Raw genomic sequence first — 18,442 nt, 5'->3', positions numbered from 1 at the left:
GCAAACAAGCCTATAGTATAAACCTTTATTGTCTTTCACATAATGAAATTAATTGTCATGAGTAAGGGGCTCACAAACAACATAAAAACATACATCCATTAAAGGATATTCATACAAAAATAATTAAATAAATACATAGGAGCAGATGTGCAAAGCTAGAAAGTAGCAACAGCCTCTTTGGTCTTGACCCAAGAACCAATTTATATCAATAATACGGTTCTAAAAATAAACTGAAATATGGACTCCAAAGTACTCAAAAAGAGTTAAGTAGTAAGATGATACACATTTGCTTTAGTAGAGCAGTTTAACTTTGTTTATATGGTCTGTAATGAGTTCTATGATAATGAGGTCTGTAATAAGTACTTTGATGATATTGTCTGTTGGGAAAACTTTGATAAGGGCAAGCTAATACAAATGCACAAACTTTAATAGAGCACACAGTACACATAGTAGCATAATGACTCACACTAACAATATTGTTATTCATCTATTTCATTTACATAGTTTATATTTGCCAAATAGATTAAATAAAAAAAGATAAAAAACTAAATAGAACTTTGCACGTGTCACTTTATCGTTACTGTTCGATTTAAAATTGTTGGTACTTCAAAAACTGTCAGTTCAGTAGTATATTGTGTTGTTGCTGCTTGAGGAGACATCTGGTATTCAGTCCTGATGTACAAACATGTACAACATAGTCGTTGTGTTTGGGTTTAACACAACAGTGTGCTTACCATCTGTCAGCCCTATGACTGTATGCTGTCACACACACACACACACACACACACACACACACACACACACACGCACACACACACACACACACACACACACACACACACACACACACACACACACACACACACACACAGCACATGTATTAAATAAAAACACCTGCGCCATTACTACTAATCTGCTTCTCTGTAAGGAAATCATACATCCGACATCTTAGCACCAAACCAGTTCACACTCTGGTCAATCGAGTCTCTATAATGGAGAGTGTGTGCTAAGCCGCTGAGCTGACCTCTTTCTTAACTCCGGCACAAGGTTTAAAAGCTCTTGTTGGACCTACGTTAATCGTTAATCAGATTTCGGGCACCTCTCTGGGTCTGTACCACATCAGGTTCACCGTAAGTAGAAGCACAGACACGAAGAAGCTCAATGGTCTTACCTGGTCTCATCTGAGATCTGGAATCCTTTTAGAGATGAAACAATTAATCGTTTGAGAGTTGGCAGTTTGATAATTGTTCTTTTAAAGTCACCTGTCAAGTACTCGATCCAAAATGGTCTGCCTCCAGCTTCTCAAATGCTACTTTTAGTTTGATATGGTTACCTCTGGTGAAGCAGGTTATGTTTTCTATTCCGTGTGTTTGTTTATCAGAAGGATTACGGAAATACTAGTGACTCAATCTCTTTGCTTGGTGGAACGGCGTAGCATGGAACAAGAAGAAACCATCACATTTTGGAGCGGGTCTGAATTACACAAATCATTTTTCACTTTCATAAACATTGCGAGATAGAACTTTAGGCCTCTGAAGAGGTCCGAGTGTCCTTCTAGTTGTTAAATTGAATATCTTTGGGTTTTGGACTGTTGGTCGGATGAAACCAACAACCTGAGGACATGTCATCAATACGCGCTGCCTACTTAACTGTACATTTAAATGTATTTGATACAAATTTGACCAAATTTGGGATTATCTTGATGAGACGTTGGTTTAATTGTTGCACAGTTTAGTGGCGTAGTGCAACAGACAAATCTGTTTCGGATTAAACTGCTTGTAGATATTCCAAACTATATTGATGTGACATGTTATCCAACACGGCTGTTACACGGATGGGTCTGCCTCGGTGGCTGATGATAATGAGCCGTGTGGCTGTGGTATTTGGTTCAGTGGAGCAGTGGATGTAGAGCTGTTGCATAACTATTCCTAATACAACACACTGCTGCTCTCGTTGTCATTGTTCAGGTGTTGATGGGACACCTTGTAGAAAACAACATAACGCATCTATTTTTTGAGAAATATTAATACCTTTTAATAAATGTCTCACAGAGTAAAACATTCTGTGACATATCAGTTTAGGTTTGTTTTGCAAATGCCATTAGGAACACTAAAAGGAGGCAGAGGAACGTGCTTTTGTCACAGATTATCTGTGCCATATACTATTGTAAGTAAACAGTGTGATCAAATATGACAACAAGTTATTTTTTATTTCAATAGCGACTGTAGAGGATTAAACGATTCATAGATTTTTATAATTGTTGCAGATTTTTTGCATGATCGAACTGTTTATTTGGCTAATTGTTTCAGCTCCAGTGTGGCGTCCTTTTGGGGTCTGTTAATTTTCCTATTTGACTTGTCTAATTATACTATTACTGGAGTTATATGGAATGATGGATCAGTATAAACAGACCATATAGGATTGGTAGTGTGTGTTTGTGTGTGTGTGTGTGTGTGTGTGTGTGTGTGTGTGTGTGTGTGTGTGTGTGTGTGTGTGTGTGTGTGTGTGTGTGTGCAGTGAGCAGATGCATGTTGTGTAGAATCACACAACCTTTTTATCAGATGTAGGTCAGTATGTATTTCTGTGATAGTGTCTGTATTTCTGGGTTAGTTTAAACAGGCCACAGGAATAAAGCCAGGACTACACATTCTCACACACACACACACACACACACACACACACACACACACACACACACACACACACATACCCTGCTGAGTCTAGTTTTCCTATAAATGCATTTTAAATTGATTCAACCCTTCTTCTCTCCCTCCAGGTGAAGGTGGTGCCTATTTTCTTCTCTCTCCTGTCCCCTCTTCGTCGTCCTCATCCTCCTCCTCTTCCTCCTCCTCGTCCTCCTCCTCCTCCTCCTCCTCTTCCTCCTCCTCCTTCCTCCTCTCTCTCTTTCTCTCTCGCCTTCCCTAGCTCTGTCTCTGTGATGCCGGGCTGTGGGTGAGTGTATGACTGTGACCAGACTGAAGCTGGGGAAGCTAAAGGTGGTGCGGCGGCAGCTGCTGCAGAGGTAGAGAACAACACACACCATCAGCCTGATGTCGTGCAGACAGGAAGCAGTCATCAGTTTGTATCAGCGTTCACGCTGCTTTGAAGACACTTGTGTTTGTGACAGTTATTTAAAATGGACTGGAAAAAAACGGATGCGTCACAGTGCTTCTGTACTGAGGGAGCCTAGATATGTCCTTATTTTTCTGACAATTTGATGTGACTACTGTATATAAGGAAATACATTTGGATGGAATCTGAATAATTGAACCAACAGGCACAGCCTACTTATAGTGCACAGTTCATGTTTTACAAGCTGCATGCTTCAAATACTCAAGGTCCTGATTCGTAACTATTCGCCCGATAAGCTTTGCTTGGGAGCAACTGGAGGATTCAAAGACCTGAGGCAGCTCAATTGGTTCACCAGAGAAGCTCCTGCACATTTCAGATCACACCCATCAGTGATACCTGACAGTTGAGATGAATGGTTTTATGTAAAGGTTATTTAGCCTCAGAGCTTAGTGAATCTGGGTGATTTATCAGCCAAGAACCAGATCCAAAATGGAACCTGCCATCATGGCAGACATTTAACAGCAAAGTTTACTCAGTTTCATCAGTTTCCAGAGTTCCACACGAAAACATTGAGCTTGTTTTTATTGTTTGTTTTTAATATTATGCTTTCCTGATTGACTGTATCAGGTATGAACACCAGCCGTTTGTCTCCTGCCTGGCCGGCCTCTACGGGTGCCAATGGAGACGATACCAGAGAGCCCGGGCCCAGCCTGGAGAGTGCTGCTGCAGCAAGGTACACACACACACACACACACACACACACACACACACACACACACACACACACACACACACACACACACACACACACACACAGCACCATCTATAAGCAGTGAGTTGAGTTCGGTCGGTTTGCTGATCGAGCAGAGTATTGATTCCCCAGACAGATTCTCCGTCCAGCCTGCTGACTCCAACAGTCAGTTACTGCTTTTCTCTGAAAAATATGAGCACATATTCACTCTGTCAGCTTCTATCAAAATGTACTGCCTCCATATGCACTAGGTGATTAACATCCTCTCTGGAATTGTGGAAGCATCAGGGAGTCAGATTATGACAGAGGGACAGAAAAAAACACTGGAGCACAGGGTTAAAACCTAGAGAACCTAGTAGAAGTGGGTAGTTTAGTCACATCAAGCATCACTCATGATGTGTGTGTGTGTGTGTGTGTGTGTGTGTGTGTGTGTGTGTGTGTGTGTTACAGTTGGAGTGTGGCAGTTTTGGCCTCCTGATCCTCACCTTCTTCCTGAGTTTTTTATTCCTCTATTTCTGGAGTGAAGCTCAGAACGACTACATCGACTTCGACTGGTGGGTAAACACACAGCATATACATGTTGGCACACACACACACACACACACACACACACATACACACACCACACACACACGCACACGCACACGCACACGCACACAGACAGGGTCATGTGGGTTGGAGTGCTTTTTGATTTGAAGGGCATGTAGAGCGTGCAGGTATTAGTGCTAAACCTAAGGAATGAGTCAGCATTTTTCCCCTTCTGGTTCCCTCGTCTCCAAGGCAGTGGGTTCCTTGATTGGGCTTCTTGGTTAGATGCCTGAGATAAGATCTGTGGTCAGCACAAGCTTGAGATGTTAGCGTTTCATTCTATGACGTAGGATACACCAGTAGATACCCCTCTCGGGAGGGTTTTTGAAGCTTAAATGTTTGTCAATTACATTTGTGATTCAGAAATCATAAAGTGGGGTTGATTTGAGAAGAGTATCTTCCTGAATAATACGTATAGGAATCATAAACCTGTGTTTGACAAATAGCTTATTTTCTGCAATACTTAAAAATCCAATGTAAAAATATTTTTTTCCTTTTTGTCGAAGACAGAAAAGTGAGATTTTAACTTCCGGGTTGGCCGACCAATAACCGTCACCTGTGCAGCACTCTATTGGTCATTCTAGTCATGGATACATGAATGCATGGCATGACCAACCCATCATTCCCTCTTGACTCACATCATGGAGCACACTGTTTGTTCTTGTGCCTCCTCAGGTTTAACTTTGGGACCCTGGGCTTCTGGTTTCCATGGTCTCTGGTGCTGCTGGTCATCGCCGCTGCTCTCTTCACATACATCGCCCTTCTGTTGGTACGGAGCATGTCTACAATCGATGTGCTGAGAAGACCGTGGTCATCTCTTTACAGCCACTAATGTTCTTCAGCAAGACACTTGGCCCTTCTGCTTCTGTTCAAATCAGAGATTAGCAGTAGTGTCTTTATTTTGTAGTGTAGTGTTTGAAACAATTTGTTTCAATAGGAGCAAGTTCACATTCTCCCATCAAGCCCTTTGTATGGAGCAATATTTGTCTCAGTATTATTTGTGTGAACAGATCGACAATCCGTGTCTAAATGTGACATCTGTAAATATAAAGCACCTTCCACAAATAAATTAAAAATTAAAAAAGGATTTGTAAAAGCACAATTTTGTTTTTTTGTAAATTCCACCCCAAAACAATATCTGTGAGTAGATGACATTCATTTACAAATGAATAAAATGTATTTGTGATACCATCTTCATTACAAAAAAAAAATGTACACGATGCCAGGAATGTGTAGCAGTTAACAGTCATTTTCTTGAAGCAGCTTTATGAAACATATTTTGACGAATGTCTGAATGTTGTTCAGGTGCTGGCAGTGTGTCTGCTCTCCGAGGGACAAAGGCTATACCTTCACTGGAGCCACAAGGTACGGATAATAATAATGATACTAGTAATTCCTATAAATAAACACAAACACTCACGGACAAGATATCACATATGGGTTTTTTTCTCGTCCTCCTGTGTTTCTGTCAGACTGGCATTGTTGTGGCGTTAGCCTTCTCCGTCACCGCCACCGCCATCTTGTCTGACCTCTGGAGCAAAGAATGGAAGACTCTCCTCCTCTCGCTGCAGGTTGGTCCATCCGGACACAACAGCCAATCACAGTAGAGGATTTCAGATCTTTTTTGTGTTCATACAAACAGTAATTTGTGCTTTATGATGTGCTCTTTTCATCGTTAGGTGACTGCGCCTTTCCTCCACGTGGCCGCGGTCTCACTAATGGCAATTCTCTCCTGGCCAATAGCGTTGCACTTCTTCCGCATGAACAAGAGAGGTAAGCAAGCGGAGGAGTGTTTCATCTTCTGGAAGTGAGCTGGGCCTTTGGCGCTCTGGAAGAATGTCCTGTTGCAGCGGTTGTAGATATTATTGTTATATATAGATATATTAGATATTTTAACAAATAGTTAATCTGCATTAGAACATTCCGTTTAGTTGGGCTGTTCAATTGTTGTGGATTAGTCGACTAATCGGTCAATTTGCTTTCATCCAATAGTCTTTTTTTTTCAGGCTGAATGACTCATTTCCAAGTAAATAATGAGCACTTGGATTTAATTTTGGCCAGTCGACATTTTGTATTTTTTTGCAACCAGTGAGTAGGCTCATTTCCTCATAGAAAATACAATCGGACTCGTCGTTAGAAAGAATGCAAGTTTAAGGCACTTCTCCCTCACTTTCAGGACAGAAAGTTGTTGCCTGTGAAAAATACACTCACTTTTCTCAAACAGTGTTATCTGTTGGTGCTCTTCAGCATGGTCAATACATGTATTGTACTGTGCAGCAAAACTTAATGAATACTTTGTCAGCTGTTGCTGAAAAAGCAGACGCTAAATGAAGAAAAAATACACTTCTAGTATTTGTCTAGTATTTTCCATTTTTAGAGTAATTATTATTACATAAAGTATTATATTAAATGGTTTAATTTCAACTATTTGTACACCAAAGTCCTGATGTTTGGGAACGTTTTATAGAACATAAATCTTGTGACTAACCACAATCAACAGCGGTAACTGGAGGGAACAAAGGTCTTAAGCCCCTTGTTGTAATGACATATTGGCTGATTGCTGGCACACAGTTGAAGGGTTTTGGCCTTAAAAGCTTCAGTTGTAGTGGCGCTGAGCTCATTTTCCTCCTTGTCTCCCTGATGCGTTCTGTCTTCTTTCATTCACTCCGTTCTGTTCAGTCTCTTCATCACTCTGACCTCTTTTCTGACCTGACCTGCCCATCTTACTGCTGTCTGTTTAGTTGTGCTCGTCTTTGGGACGGCCTCGGCCCTCTACACTGCGCTGGCTTTGACCTGGGGGTCTCTCTGGTCTCCATGGGTACTGTCCCTGGTTTCCATGGGGATTCAGCTGGGTAGAGTAATGCTGAGTCATGTCGGGGGTCTCTCCTGGCAGGAGATGAGGAGAGAGAGATTTGCTCAGAATGTAATATAGCTCTCCCCTGTTCTGCTGTATTGACATGAACGCCCACCGAAGCTTGTAGTTTTTTGGATGCTGGTTTAAGATGGGAATAGACCCTTAAAGGGACAGTCTGGATGTTTTGAAGAGGGTTTGTATGAGGTACTTATCCACAGTCAGTGTGTTACCCAGTAGTTGGCGGTCGGTACGCCTCTAGGTTGCAGAAACGGACAGAAGTACCAGACTCATTTGTCAAAAATAGTTGCTGGTCTACTGCTGCCTCGGTCAGTTAGTTTGATATGTGTTTTGTGTGTGTTTGTGTTATGTCTTATTTCATTGCTGTTTAAAGGATTACTTCGGATTTACCAAAGTCACACAATAACCCAAACAAACCGATCGAGCGAGCGAGCGGTAAGTAGAACAGCAACCTCTGTGTTCTGGAGGGTCAAATTACTTTTTGTCAAAGGTGGCTTTGAAGAGAGAAGCGATAACGGCTTCAGTCTGACGGCAAGGTAAAGCTTTGAAAATATTCTAATTATATTCTCTATACATTCCTCATTATACCCCACTACAAAAGATCCCTTCAAGATTATAAAAAACTAAAGAAATACAAAGACAAGACATAGCACATGTAACGACTGATTCCCACCAACATAGGAGTAAATGACCAGAGTCCTGTCACAAGGCAATGCCCCAAATCCAGTAGCATATGACTGTACCTGCACCCAACAGTAACAGTATGAGCCCGACAAAGACATTACCAACCGAGCTGGGTTTCTCTCTCTCTCTTTTAATGCTCTGTGGACCGACAGAGAGCAGGGTGGGTAATCAATATAACAATTCAGTGTGTTGATTGAAGAGCAGTATCAGTTTTGTACCAGTTACTGATTTATTTGATTGCAGTAACTGTTGCAACAATCAGCCATGTTCCCTTCTTATCCTTGCACCGTGTATTTTAATGATATATTATCAGATGCTATAGAAACTATAATATACAAGTCAGCTAAATGGAACAGAACGTCGGTCAAAGTGGTTATATTTACATATGAATAAGATGGAGTGTATTTCTTTCCGGAATAACACCCCTCACGTTGTGACCTCAGTGGTTTAACTTCTCTCTTTGCAGCAGAAATGTTATAGTGTGTGGTGTATGTTAGTTTTTTAAAAGACGATTTATTATGGATGAACTTCATGTTTCCAGTTGTATGTTTGAACAATTGCTAATATCAATGATAATGTTCAAGATACTTTATAAAAGACATGTAGCTTCCCAGGTTTCAAAACCAGACGGCCGTCATTCTGCCTGTCGCCCATATGGCTGATCAGCACCAGACCACCATGTTGATCCTATCAGGAAAGATTTACTGTATCTCATCCTGATTACTGTAAGTTCCCATTTCTACTACAGCAATCGCACTCTCTCGCTCATGAACTGGGACATATTTAGAGGCTCGGAGGTGTATCTGTTGTTTCGTTTTTGGGGATTTGTTTGTGTGTGCATGGCAGTCATTGTACAGCAGATGGACTTGTCCGTGTGTATGTTTATGCCAGAGTTGATTAGGAAACATGATGCGATGCACAGTCTTCACTTTGTGTAGCTATTGCTGTAGTAAAACCCCAGTGTACTCGTACTTCAGAAGCAATGTATGCTAATAAACCTTATATTTATCACTTGTAAACAGATACTTAATAGCTGAAACTTAATCCCAAATTAATAAAATGTTAAATTCATTTTTTTATAAAATGTGATTTTTATATTCAGGTATTTCTTTTTTCTTCAGTTTTGATACGTTTGATAGCATAACATTGCACATAGTTAATGGGAATTCTTAATAAAATGAAATAAATCAATAAGATGTTGGCACCCTCGAGCCGTCCTCAGGACACCCACTTTGAAAACCGCTGTTCTGGAGGCGTTTACTTCAGCAGCAATAAGGTTTAGGAAACAGGAGCAGTGAGTAGGATATAGCGGCATCTAGTGGTGAGGTTGCAGGTTGCAACCAACTGAATACCCCTTCACTCACCCCTGCCTTTCTGAGCGCGTCAGAGAATTTCGGTGGCCTTCAGGTAACGTAAAAACATGAAAGGCTCTCCCTAGAGCCAGGGCTTGGTCAGTCCGTTCTAGGCTACTGTAGAAACATGGCGGTGCAACACAGTGGACACCGTGAAGAAGACCCACTCCCTATGTAGGTATGAAGGACTCACTCTAAGCTAAAGAAAACACAACTCTTTGTGTCAGGTATATACACTAATTAAAACACAGTTATGAATATTATATTCCATTTCTGCCCTGAATCCAACACACTGCTCCTATAACTCCTGGATTAGAAAAAAGCCAAACATCTTGTATTTAGAAAGTAAAAGGTCAGTCAAGTCAAAGTAAATCTTTGTGTTGTTGTTCAGTGCGTCAGGTGGCTGTCCTGGGTCTCTACCTGTCCGTGCTCTTCTCCCTCTACCTGGTGCCTCTGGGAATGTACTCGCCCTGCATAAAAGAGGCAGGAACGCTGGGACCCGCCCCGACACTCATCGGACACAGAGGAGCTCCGATGGTGAGACTGAACCAAACCTTGACAGCTGGTTTTAATTCTTCGGTCTTACTAAGTCTGTCTTTTAATTATCTTCATGTGCAGCTTGCTCCAGAGAATACTGTGATGTCTTTTGAGAAGGCCGTGGAAGCTGGAGGAGAAGGATTGGAGACTGACGTCACCATCAGGTATTCACTCTTACGTGTGTGTGTGTGTGTGTGTGTGTGTGTGTGTGTGTGTGTGTGTGTGCAACATGTACTGATAAACAAAATAGTGATAAATAATAGTAAATAGATAAACTTGTGTGTTTGTGCATGTTCTGCCCTTTGTCTGAGCATACATCAGTGTTACTGTCACAAATGATGGAAGAAGTAGTCGGATCATTTAAAAGTACTAATACCACTCTGTGCAATTAAATGTTCATGTCAGTGTTTTACTATACTATATGTGATGTTTCTGGATTAATATCACTGCTGCATTAATGTGTTTGTTACATTTTACTGCTGTAGATATTTTTAACTCCTTTATATCCTGTTGGTTAGTTTAATCTACATCAACGCATCATATTCTATAAAATCATCACGTTTGTAGTGTCTATGTCCCACGTAGCTCTAAAACAAGATAAAAACATCTGTTTTCAGCTTTGTGACGATGCTTTTTCCAGCTGATCCAAGTGGCTTTTTAAAGAGTTTATTTAAATTAAGAAGTAGGAGGATTCTTAACACACAAAGGAAGACTTCATCCTTCAGTGTATCACAAACATTTAACATAAACACATCTGGAGACGTCACCAGACAGGAAGGTTTTGAAAAATTGTAATCTGCTAAATCAGTGTAGGCTGTCAAATTTAGTGGAGTATTTTAGAATATTGTTTTGTATTAGAAACATACTCAAGTTAAGTATTTCAAGTACCTAAAATGTTTTCTTAAGTATAGTTAAATATAATTACATTCCACCACTGGTCACAACACTTATCGTCAAAACGTGAACATGCAGACATTGCAATGGTTGCACGCAAATGATGCATTAATATAACAGGTTTAAATATGCATATTGTGCTTATATACCACAAAAAAATGTAAAAACAAAGTGTCACATGTCGTCACACTGATGATAACACTTGTTAACTTACTTTAATGGTATTTAGTAATACCTTTTAATGATTTGTTTTGGTTTTAAATATCGTAAAATATATTGAAGCAAAGCACTTTGCTACGTGCATTCCCCCATCTACCCCCTTTTTCTATAATTTTTCCAGGTGCTCTAATAAAATAAATAAAATCTTTAAAAATGGATCTCTAAAATAAAACAAAGAAATTGTTTCAATGTGACCCTACTATATTTTACCAAAAGTGAAATTATTAAATAATTAACAGCGTTAAATAACCCAAGAGATTGCAACATGTACAATTATCAGGAGCGCAGTCAGTCTGGTGCTAATTGTACAGCTCAGACGCTAGCGTGCTAGCGTGCTGAGTGGGCACTAAGGTGATTACTGCCATGCTCATCCAGTTAGCCGTTAGCCCACACATTAGCTCACGGCAGCTGGGTTAGCACACAGTTTTAGAGCCTGAAAACGGGGTGATTAGCAGCATGGCATGACTCAGTGTGAGCGGGTTAGCTTAATCCCATGCTTCTGGTGACCCCGGCGAGACTGGTAGTTCCTGTGCGTGTGTGTATGTGTGTGTGTCTGTGTGTGTGTGTGGGTGTGTGTGGTTGTGTGTGTGTGTGTGTGCGCGCGCGTGTGTGTGACGGCTTTAATTTGATTGCAGGTGTTTTGAGGGGTGAACAGAGACTTATAGAGTGACATGCTTTTTGGTGACTATAAGCATCCCGTCATCTCGTCCCCCTTCCTTGTGTCATTTCCTTCCCTTTTCATTCCTCCTCTCTCCTCACCTATCCTTTTATTCCTCCTCACCTTATCACCACTTGCATCTTATTTCTGTGTCCTGGGCTTTCCACCTCTGTCTGCAGTTATGATGGTGTTCCCTTCCTGATGCACGACTCCACTCTGAGCAGAACCACCAATGTTGCCGAGGTTTTCCCAAATCGAACCCACGTCGCCGCCTCCATGTTCACCTGGGCCGAGCTGCAGCAGCTGAATGCTGGCGACTGGTTCTTATCGGTGAGGCTTGTAGTTCCAGACGTGGCTTGGTTCATTAAAAAACATGCAGTACAACAGAAGTGAAGTGTAATTCACACCGGAGGGAGAAGGACAGACATTGTAACCTTGAAAACCTTAGAACTTTGATGCCATGTAAAGATCTGGCTTCTTCACTAAGAGATAACTGTAACGTAAAAACAGGTATGACTCTTGTATGTACATTTGTTTTGCTTTTTTCTTCTCAACACTAAACTACAGTATTGTTGCTGGATGAAAACAAATATCCAAATTCCATCTATACAGCAACTATGAAAATCTGCCTTACCTTTAGGTTGATTCAGACTTTTGGATTTATTTTATTTTGTTTCATAAGACCAAGAGGTTAGAAGATTAACTGAACCCTGAGGGAAGAAAGTTCCTGAAAAACCACTGGATATCAACACAAGTTTTATATTGTTTTCCTATTATACAATATACATTTTATGTAGATTTTCAAATATCAAAATAAACAAAAATGAGTGTTTTTTATTTATTTTCTATGAATTTTCTGAATGACTAAGCATCTTTTTTTCAACTCCCTCCGTTACAGAGGGATCCCTTTGGGACGGTGTCGTCCCTGTCCGAGACGGACTGCTCCCAGGCCCAAAACCAGTCTGTTCCCTCACTGGCCCAGTTTCTGGAGTTGGCGGCCTGTAGCAATAAACTAGTGCTGTTTGACCTGCACAGGCCACCGTATGGTCATCCCTACTATCAGTCATACATCAACACCACTCTGCAGGTGGTGCAGGCCCACATCAACTCGTCACAGGTAACCGCAGGTGGATGTAAAACTCTACTGTTGCCCGCCAAACATATCAATATGCCATGTTTTCTTTTCAGATCCTTTAATATTGTGCATCTGCTGATACAGAGTCCAATTCAATACTTTACTTTTATTTACAAAGCAGCAACATGTGCAATGTTGATTAAATATGTATCTGGCACATACTAAATTTGGCAAGCCTTCACAAGCTTCCTAATCCAAATACCAAAGGTCTTGGTTCAAAACAATTCAGTTGATCATCTTAAATCATTTGGGAGATTCTGACTTCTGAAATATACAAGACGCCATCTGCTAGAGAGAAGACGTCTCACTGTCATGTTCGTTGTTACATTCATTATGATAATGTTGGGGGCTGTTGGGAAGAGATGGGCTATTGCTGTTGCTGACTGCTAATATCTTACTAGCTTTAGCATCTTTTGGAGCTGGTGCTGCTCGTTACTTTCCTTGGTAAAGAGTTGGCAACACTGGGCTGTTTTTTTTTACAGTTGGATCATTTAAAGCAATCCTGCGCTGCATTGCTTCATAAGATTACCAACCCAAGCTTTATTTTATCAGCTTTTAACAGCTTTGTGTGTGTGTGTGTGTGTGTGTGTGTGTGTGTGTGTGTGTGTGTGTGTGTGTGTGTGTGTGTGTGTGTGTGTGTGTGTGTAGGTGCTGTGGCTGCCATCTGAGGACAGGGAGCTGGTCAAGGCTGTGGACCCAGAGCTGCAGCAGACCTCTGGAGAAAAGGCGTCTATTCAGGAGCTGACAGACGGCCACATCACCAGACTGAACCTGCACTACAGCACTATGTCACAACAACAGTTCAGGTACACACACAATCATTTAGAGAATTAAACGCTGGGAAAGAACCAAACGTTTTAGGCAAATTTAGACTAAATGTATTTGATTGCTGCATTTATGTAACAACGATTCATGCACAATTTGCAGCGAATGCTTTACTCGTTGTTGACAGATTGTCACCTAAAAATACCCAGATTGGTTTGAAATGATTCGCACCAAAATGATATAACCTCGCACAAAAGTTGAATATGTTTTTTGGTACTGATCTCCAGTGTGCAGAAAAAGTTGTCTTGTAATGAACGGCACTCGGAAACACCTCTACTAATAGAAAATGAAAAAAGAAGTGAGGAGAATACAGATGTGCTCCTATTTATGCAGTAGAGAAAAACATGAAATAAACAAAATATATTTGAGGTATTTGTACTGTGAAAACATATTTTATAAAATACTATTAAAATGTGGGTATATTTGCATTGTAATGTCCAAAACCAATCCTGATGAATTCACATATTCCAAAAAATACATGAAGTAATGTCCTCTAAATTGAAAAAAAACCTACTAAGCGCTGGATGCAGCCATAAGTACACCTGGGGGAGAGGATCACGGCAGCAGAACACCCGGGTACAGAGAAGCTTATTCAGTAGGGAAGCCGTGGTTTAGAAGAGAAGAGGGTACGAGAGGCTGATGAGCAGCAGGACTACAAGAGAAACGAGTGGGAGGTGCAGCACTTGTTCATAACCCAAAGCCGTGGGAGAACAATCTGGAGAGAAAGATGGTTAAGTGACTCTCACACTGGCATGTTTTTTAACACAACTCAATAGTGTTTCCTTGTTGCTGGTGATTCATCCCCACTGCAATATCTTGGTGGAAACATGGAAATATCAGCTTTCGTCGCACCACATTTGTCACCAATGGTTGGATGGATCATGGTGTTACATTATGTGGTAACAGTTGTGCTCTGGAGACATAAGCACTTGAACACTGTGATTATTATAATCAGAGCGTTGCATTGCACATTACATGGTGAGGATATAATGGACAAACTATAGTGTTTCTCCACCACAGTTGGGAATCATTCAAGATGTTTTCTAGCGTCATGTAATTAGTGTCTTTGTAATACAATACATTACATTTAGCTGACGCTTTTATCCAAAGCGACTTACATTTTTGGTCTATACACCAAAGACACAGCAATGGGGAGCATTTAGGGGTTAAGTGTCTTGCTCAAGGACACAACGACACGGACTAGCGGGGCCGGGGTTCGAACCTCCAACCCTTTGATTGAAAGACGGGCATGCTAACCACTTCAATACGTCATACCACTGTAAAATATGTAGTAGCAACACCCCGGTGCAATTCACCCGAGCAGTATCTGCACCTACTGTTTCTTTGTCTTTGTCATGATACAATTCGTCAACGTAAACTAAAGAGTAAACTTCATGAGAATTGTCATATGCATACAGGAACATGCTCTGCACTGAGCTCAACCCGAGCACCAGTGTGCATTGTACCTGGATCCTTTTCAAGGTGACCACAATGACTGAAAAGAGTCAAATCTATTGACCCATATATGACATATGTTACATGTTCATATTCATGTTTCATAGCAGTCTGTGGAAGTGGAAGTTCTACCAGTTTTTCATCACAAGTAATTAAAACAAAGTATTGAATTAAAGCTCATTGATCTGACTTTTTCAGTCCTGATACTGATACCAGGGCTTCACAGTGTGGAAGTGACTGGGATCATTCTTTTATGTATAAGGCAACATCAGACTGGACTTCAACACTTCTTTCCGAACTAAAATAAAATAAAAATGTAAGAGATAAATAAAGGATTAGAGATAGATTCATCACCAAAAACTGATACTGAAAACAGTAGCTACCCTAAAATATGTGCATCAATTTCAGTGCAAAACAAAGTTATTTAAATATATATAAATATAAATAACCAGATTATACAACTCCTGGCTGTACAACCTGGCAAAGAGCAGTTTCTGTTTGCCTCAACAGATGGTCATTAGACTTTCAAAGGACGCTTTCATCTCGACAACCTGCCAGGCATTCAGAGAGGGATACCTGTGTGTGTGTGTGTGTGTGTGTGTGTGTGTGTGCGTGTGTGTGTAACTGTGATAAATAATACCACTCTCTTCCTCCTCTCCACCATTTCCTCCTAATCTTAATGAGGCTCAGTTATGTACAATTAATAAATTATATTTCAGTGAGAAAACCAAATATGACAGATTAATAATCACAAGAGCACTGTTGGCGTATCAGTTTAACATGCTATGGACCAACACATCCCAGTTTAAACCTCTTCAATCCCCCTCTCCCAGTAAGTACCAGTCGGTGAACATCAGCACCAACCTGTACGTGGTCAGCCAGCCGTGGCTCTACGCTCTGGCCTGGTGTGCCGGAGCTCAGTCCGTCACCACCAACTCGGTCCACATCCTGTCCAGCATCCACAAGCCGCTCTTCCTCATGGTGAGCAGATTCAGGTTCAAACTCTTTGTTACCAACACAGAGCGGCTTAGTCCTCTGGACTGCCTCTCAGACGTAGCAGCGTTATTATTATTTAGAATGATTCAATTTGCTTTTCCTCATGTTTTAGCTGAGCATGACTCGTTAATATCTCCAGATTTGTACTTTTGTATTTTCTCTGATCCGCTGTGACTTTCGATGAGTAGGCTGGTAGGAGCTTCTGTCTCAGTGTGAGAAGCTCTCCAGCGGGTATCGTGGGTGTTTGGAAGGTTTGACCTGTGACCTTGTGATTACGTAAACCTTCTCACCTCCTACACGTCTGCCCAACTTCACATGAGATGATTACGTTTTTAATACGAGGGTCCAGGCAAGAATCCAAGAATGACATTCATGTTCACACTTTGTTCCAGCAAATGTAATAAACCCTCTCTCTCTCTCTCTCTCTCTCTCTCTCTCTCTCTCTCTCTCTCTCTCTCTCTCTCTCTCTCTCTCTCTCTCTCTCTCTCTCTCTCTTCTCTTTCAGACTCCAGAGGAATATGGTTTAATGTGGATTCTGACTGATGCTGTGTCGGCCTTCCTCATCATTGCAGTTTTCATATTCCACTGGTGCGTGCACACACACACACACACACACACACACACACACACACATCCTCATGCACGCTCAGTGCACCATCAAAGCAGTTACAGTGGCACATGTGGCCGTCTCAAAGCACTTTGGTAAACACAGAAACACACCTGGTTATTCTCTGCCACTCTGATCTCTTTGGTGTGTGTGTGTGTGTGTGTGTGTGTGTGTGTGTGTCACAGGTGGAGAGAGAGAGGCCTGCCCTTCTGGTCCGGCAGCCGTCAGACTCACGAGAACGGACCATACAGCAAGTTCCGGACGGGTACGTATGTTAAACAATAGATTTAAAGATTTTTAAACTGAATTTTATGATGTTTTGTGAGTTTGACACATTTTGTCCATTGGTCTATTTTATACGTTGGGACAAACAGAACGTGTCTCGTCCAGTTTCTTGTACATTTTGGGAGTTAGATGAGGTCATCAATATCAGTCTCAGGCCTGCTGATCAGTACAGAGTTAGGGTTTGGCTTTAAAGGAGCATCTAGTCAGCATTAAAAGAGGAAAAACACTTTTTGATTCGAAGTCTTGAGCAAATGTCTTATCTCATTATCTAACAAGCGAAGCACCAACACACTCCAGCATCTCAGAGTCACATGAAAGAGTTTTACTCTTGATTGTCCAATACAAAACGTCCCTCAGCTCACACTCTGGACAGAACTCACAGACATGTGTTGATACGTTACTTTGATCATTACCGTCTTTGCATGCGTTGATCTCCTGCTGTGTGACGTTGTGTGTGTGTGTGTGTGTGTGTGTGTGTGTGTGTGTGTGTGTGTGTGTGTGTGTGTCAGACTCCTCCGAGGTCATCTGTGTTCGCTGGAGCCCCCTCCACTCCGACCCCCCCTGCCGGAGTCCTCATCATCTCCCTCCCCTTGGTCTTCAACCCATGACACCCATGCATGTTCGGCCCTGCATGTGAGCCCTGTGGGAGACCTCGTATGAATCCTGTTTGACCTGAACCCGTGTGACCTGTGCAAGCTTCCACGTGTCCTGTAGAAAACTATCACGAGGGCGGGATGAAGCCCAGAGAGAAAGAGATTTGTGTGTGATTTAAACGCTGGAGGGATCGAGTCTTGAATATAAGTCCTGACAGTTTATGTGCACCTGCTTATCATTAATGGAAACTTTCAATGCTCATGTCACCAGCCCCTCATATTTGTTTCTCGTGAACCTCCTCCAGTATTGCCGATGTATTACCCACAATGCCACTCCTTGACATGTGAAGGTATGAACTCTAAGTAGTTTTGACCTTTGTCCCTCCCCCTTTCCCCCTTTTGCAGAGCTGAGTGACGTGTGGTCCATCTCCAGCACCAACGTCCGGTCCGACCTGCGGAGCATGCCCGGTTCCCCCGGCACCCCTCACCTGCCCACCATCACAGAGGAGTGACTGGGGGGGAGAGAGAGAGAGAGAGAGAGAGAGAGAGAGAGAGAGAGAGAGAGAAAACTTGGCTTGAGATCTTAAGTTTGTCGACAACATGAAATGTTGATGACAAAATAAGCAACAAATCATATTGATAGGAACTTGGTTATTATTTATTAAGAGTTTCACACAAAAAAATAGATGTGGTTTGATGGGATTTGACAGTTGGCTTACTGGACACCTGTCATCACGAGTTTGATTCAAATAAAGTTAAATTTGGGACACCAAATTGAGAAATGCACAAATAACCAGACCCGAACAAATTGTGTTCATAGTAGGAACTCATCGCTCAAAAGGGAAAATGTGAGACATGAAGAGGAGGCTTCACAAAATAGTTTTTTTTAATCCAGCTGAAACCTTTATCCAAAGTGACT

The 18,442-nt window shown here is 41.5% G+C and overlaps 1 protein-coding gene across 1 annotated transcript; it reads left to right on the top strand.

Moving 5' to 3' along the window:
• Nucleotides 1–2,960: 2,960 nt before the first annotated feature.
• Nucleotides 2,961–18,035, top strand: gdpd4a (glycerophosphodiester phosphodiesterase domain containing 4a; the record flags this gene model as incomplete). Its single annotated transcript, XM_079224414.1, has 16 exons — nt 2,961–3,022; nt 3,700–3,805; nt 4,274–4,377; nt 5,087–5,180; nt 5,717–5,776; nt 5,884–5,982; nt 6,091–6,184; nt 9,711–9,856; nt 9,938–10,020; nt 11,807–11,957; nt 12,526–12,744; nt 13,411–13,568; nt 15,876–16,023; nt 16,544–16,626; nt 16,831–16,910; nt 17,929–18,035. The coding sequence occupies 16 exons, from the start codon at nt 2,961–2,963 to the stop codon at nt 18,033–18,035; spliced, it is 1,794 nt and encodes a 597-aa protein (XP_079080540.1).
• Nucleotides 18,036–18,442: the final 407 nt, after the last annotated feature.

Source organism: Taurulus bubalis, assembly GCF_910589615.1.
Source record: "Taurulus bubalis genome assembly, chromosome: 10".
Lineage (NCBI taxonomy): Eukaryota > Metazoa > Chordata > Actinopteri > Perciformes > Cottidae > Taurulus > Taurulus bubalis.
Note: the sequence above shows the minus strand (reverse complement) of the source record. Positions and strands in the feature narration are given on the sequence as shown.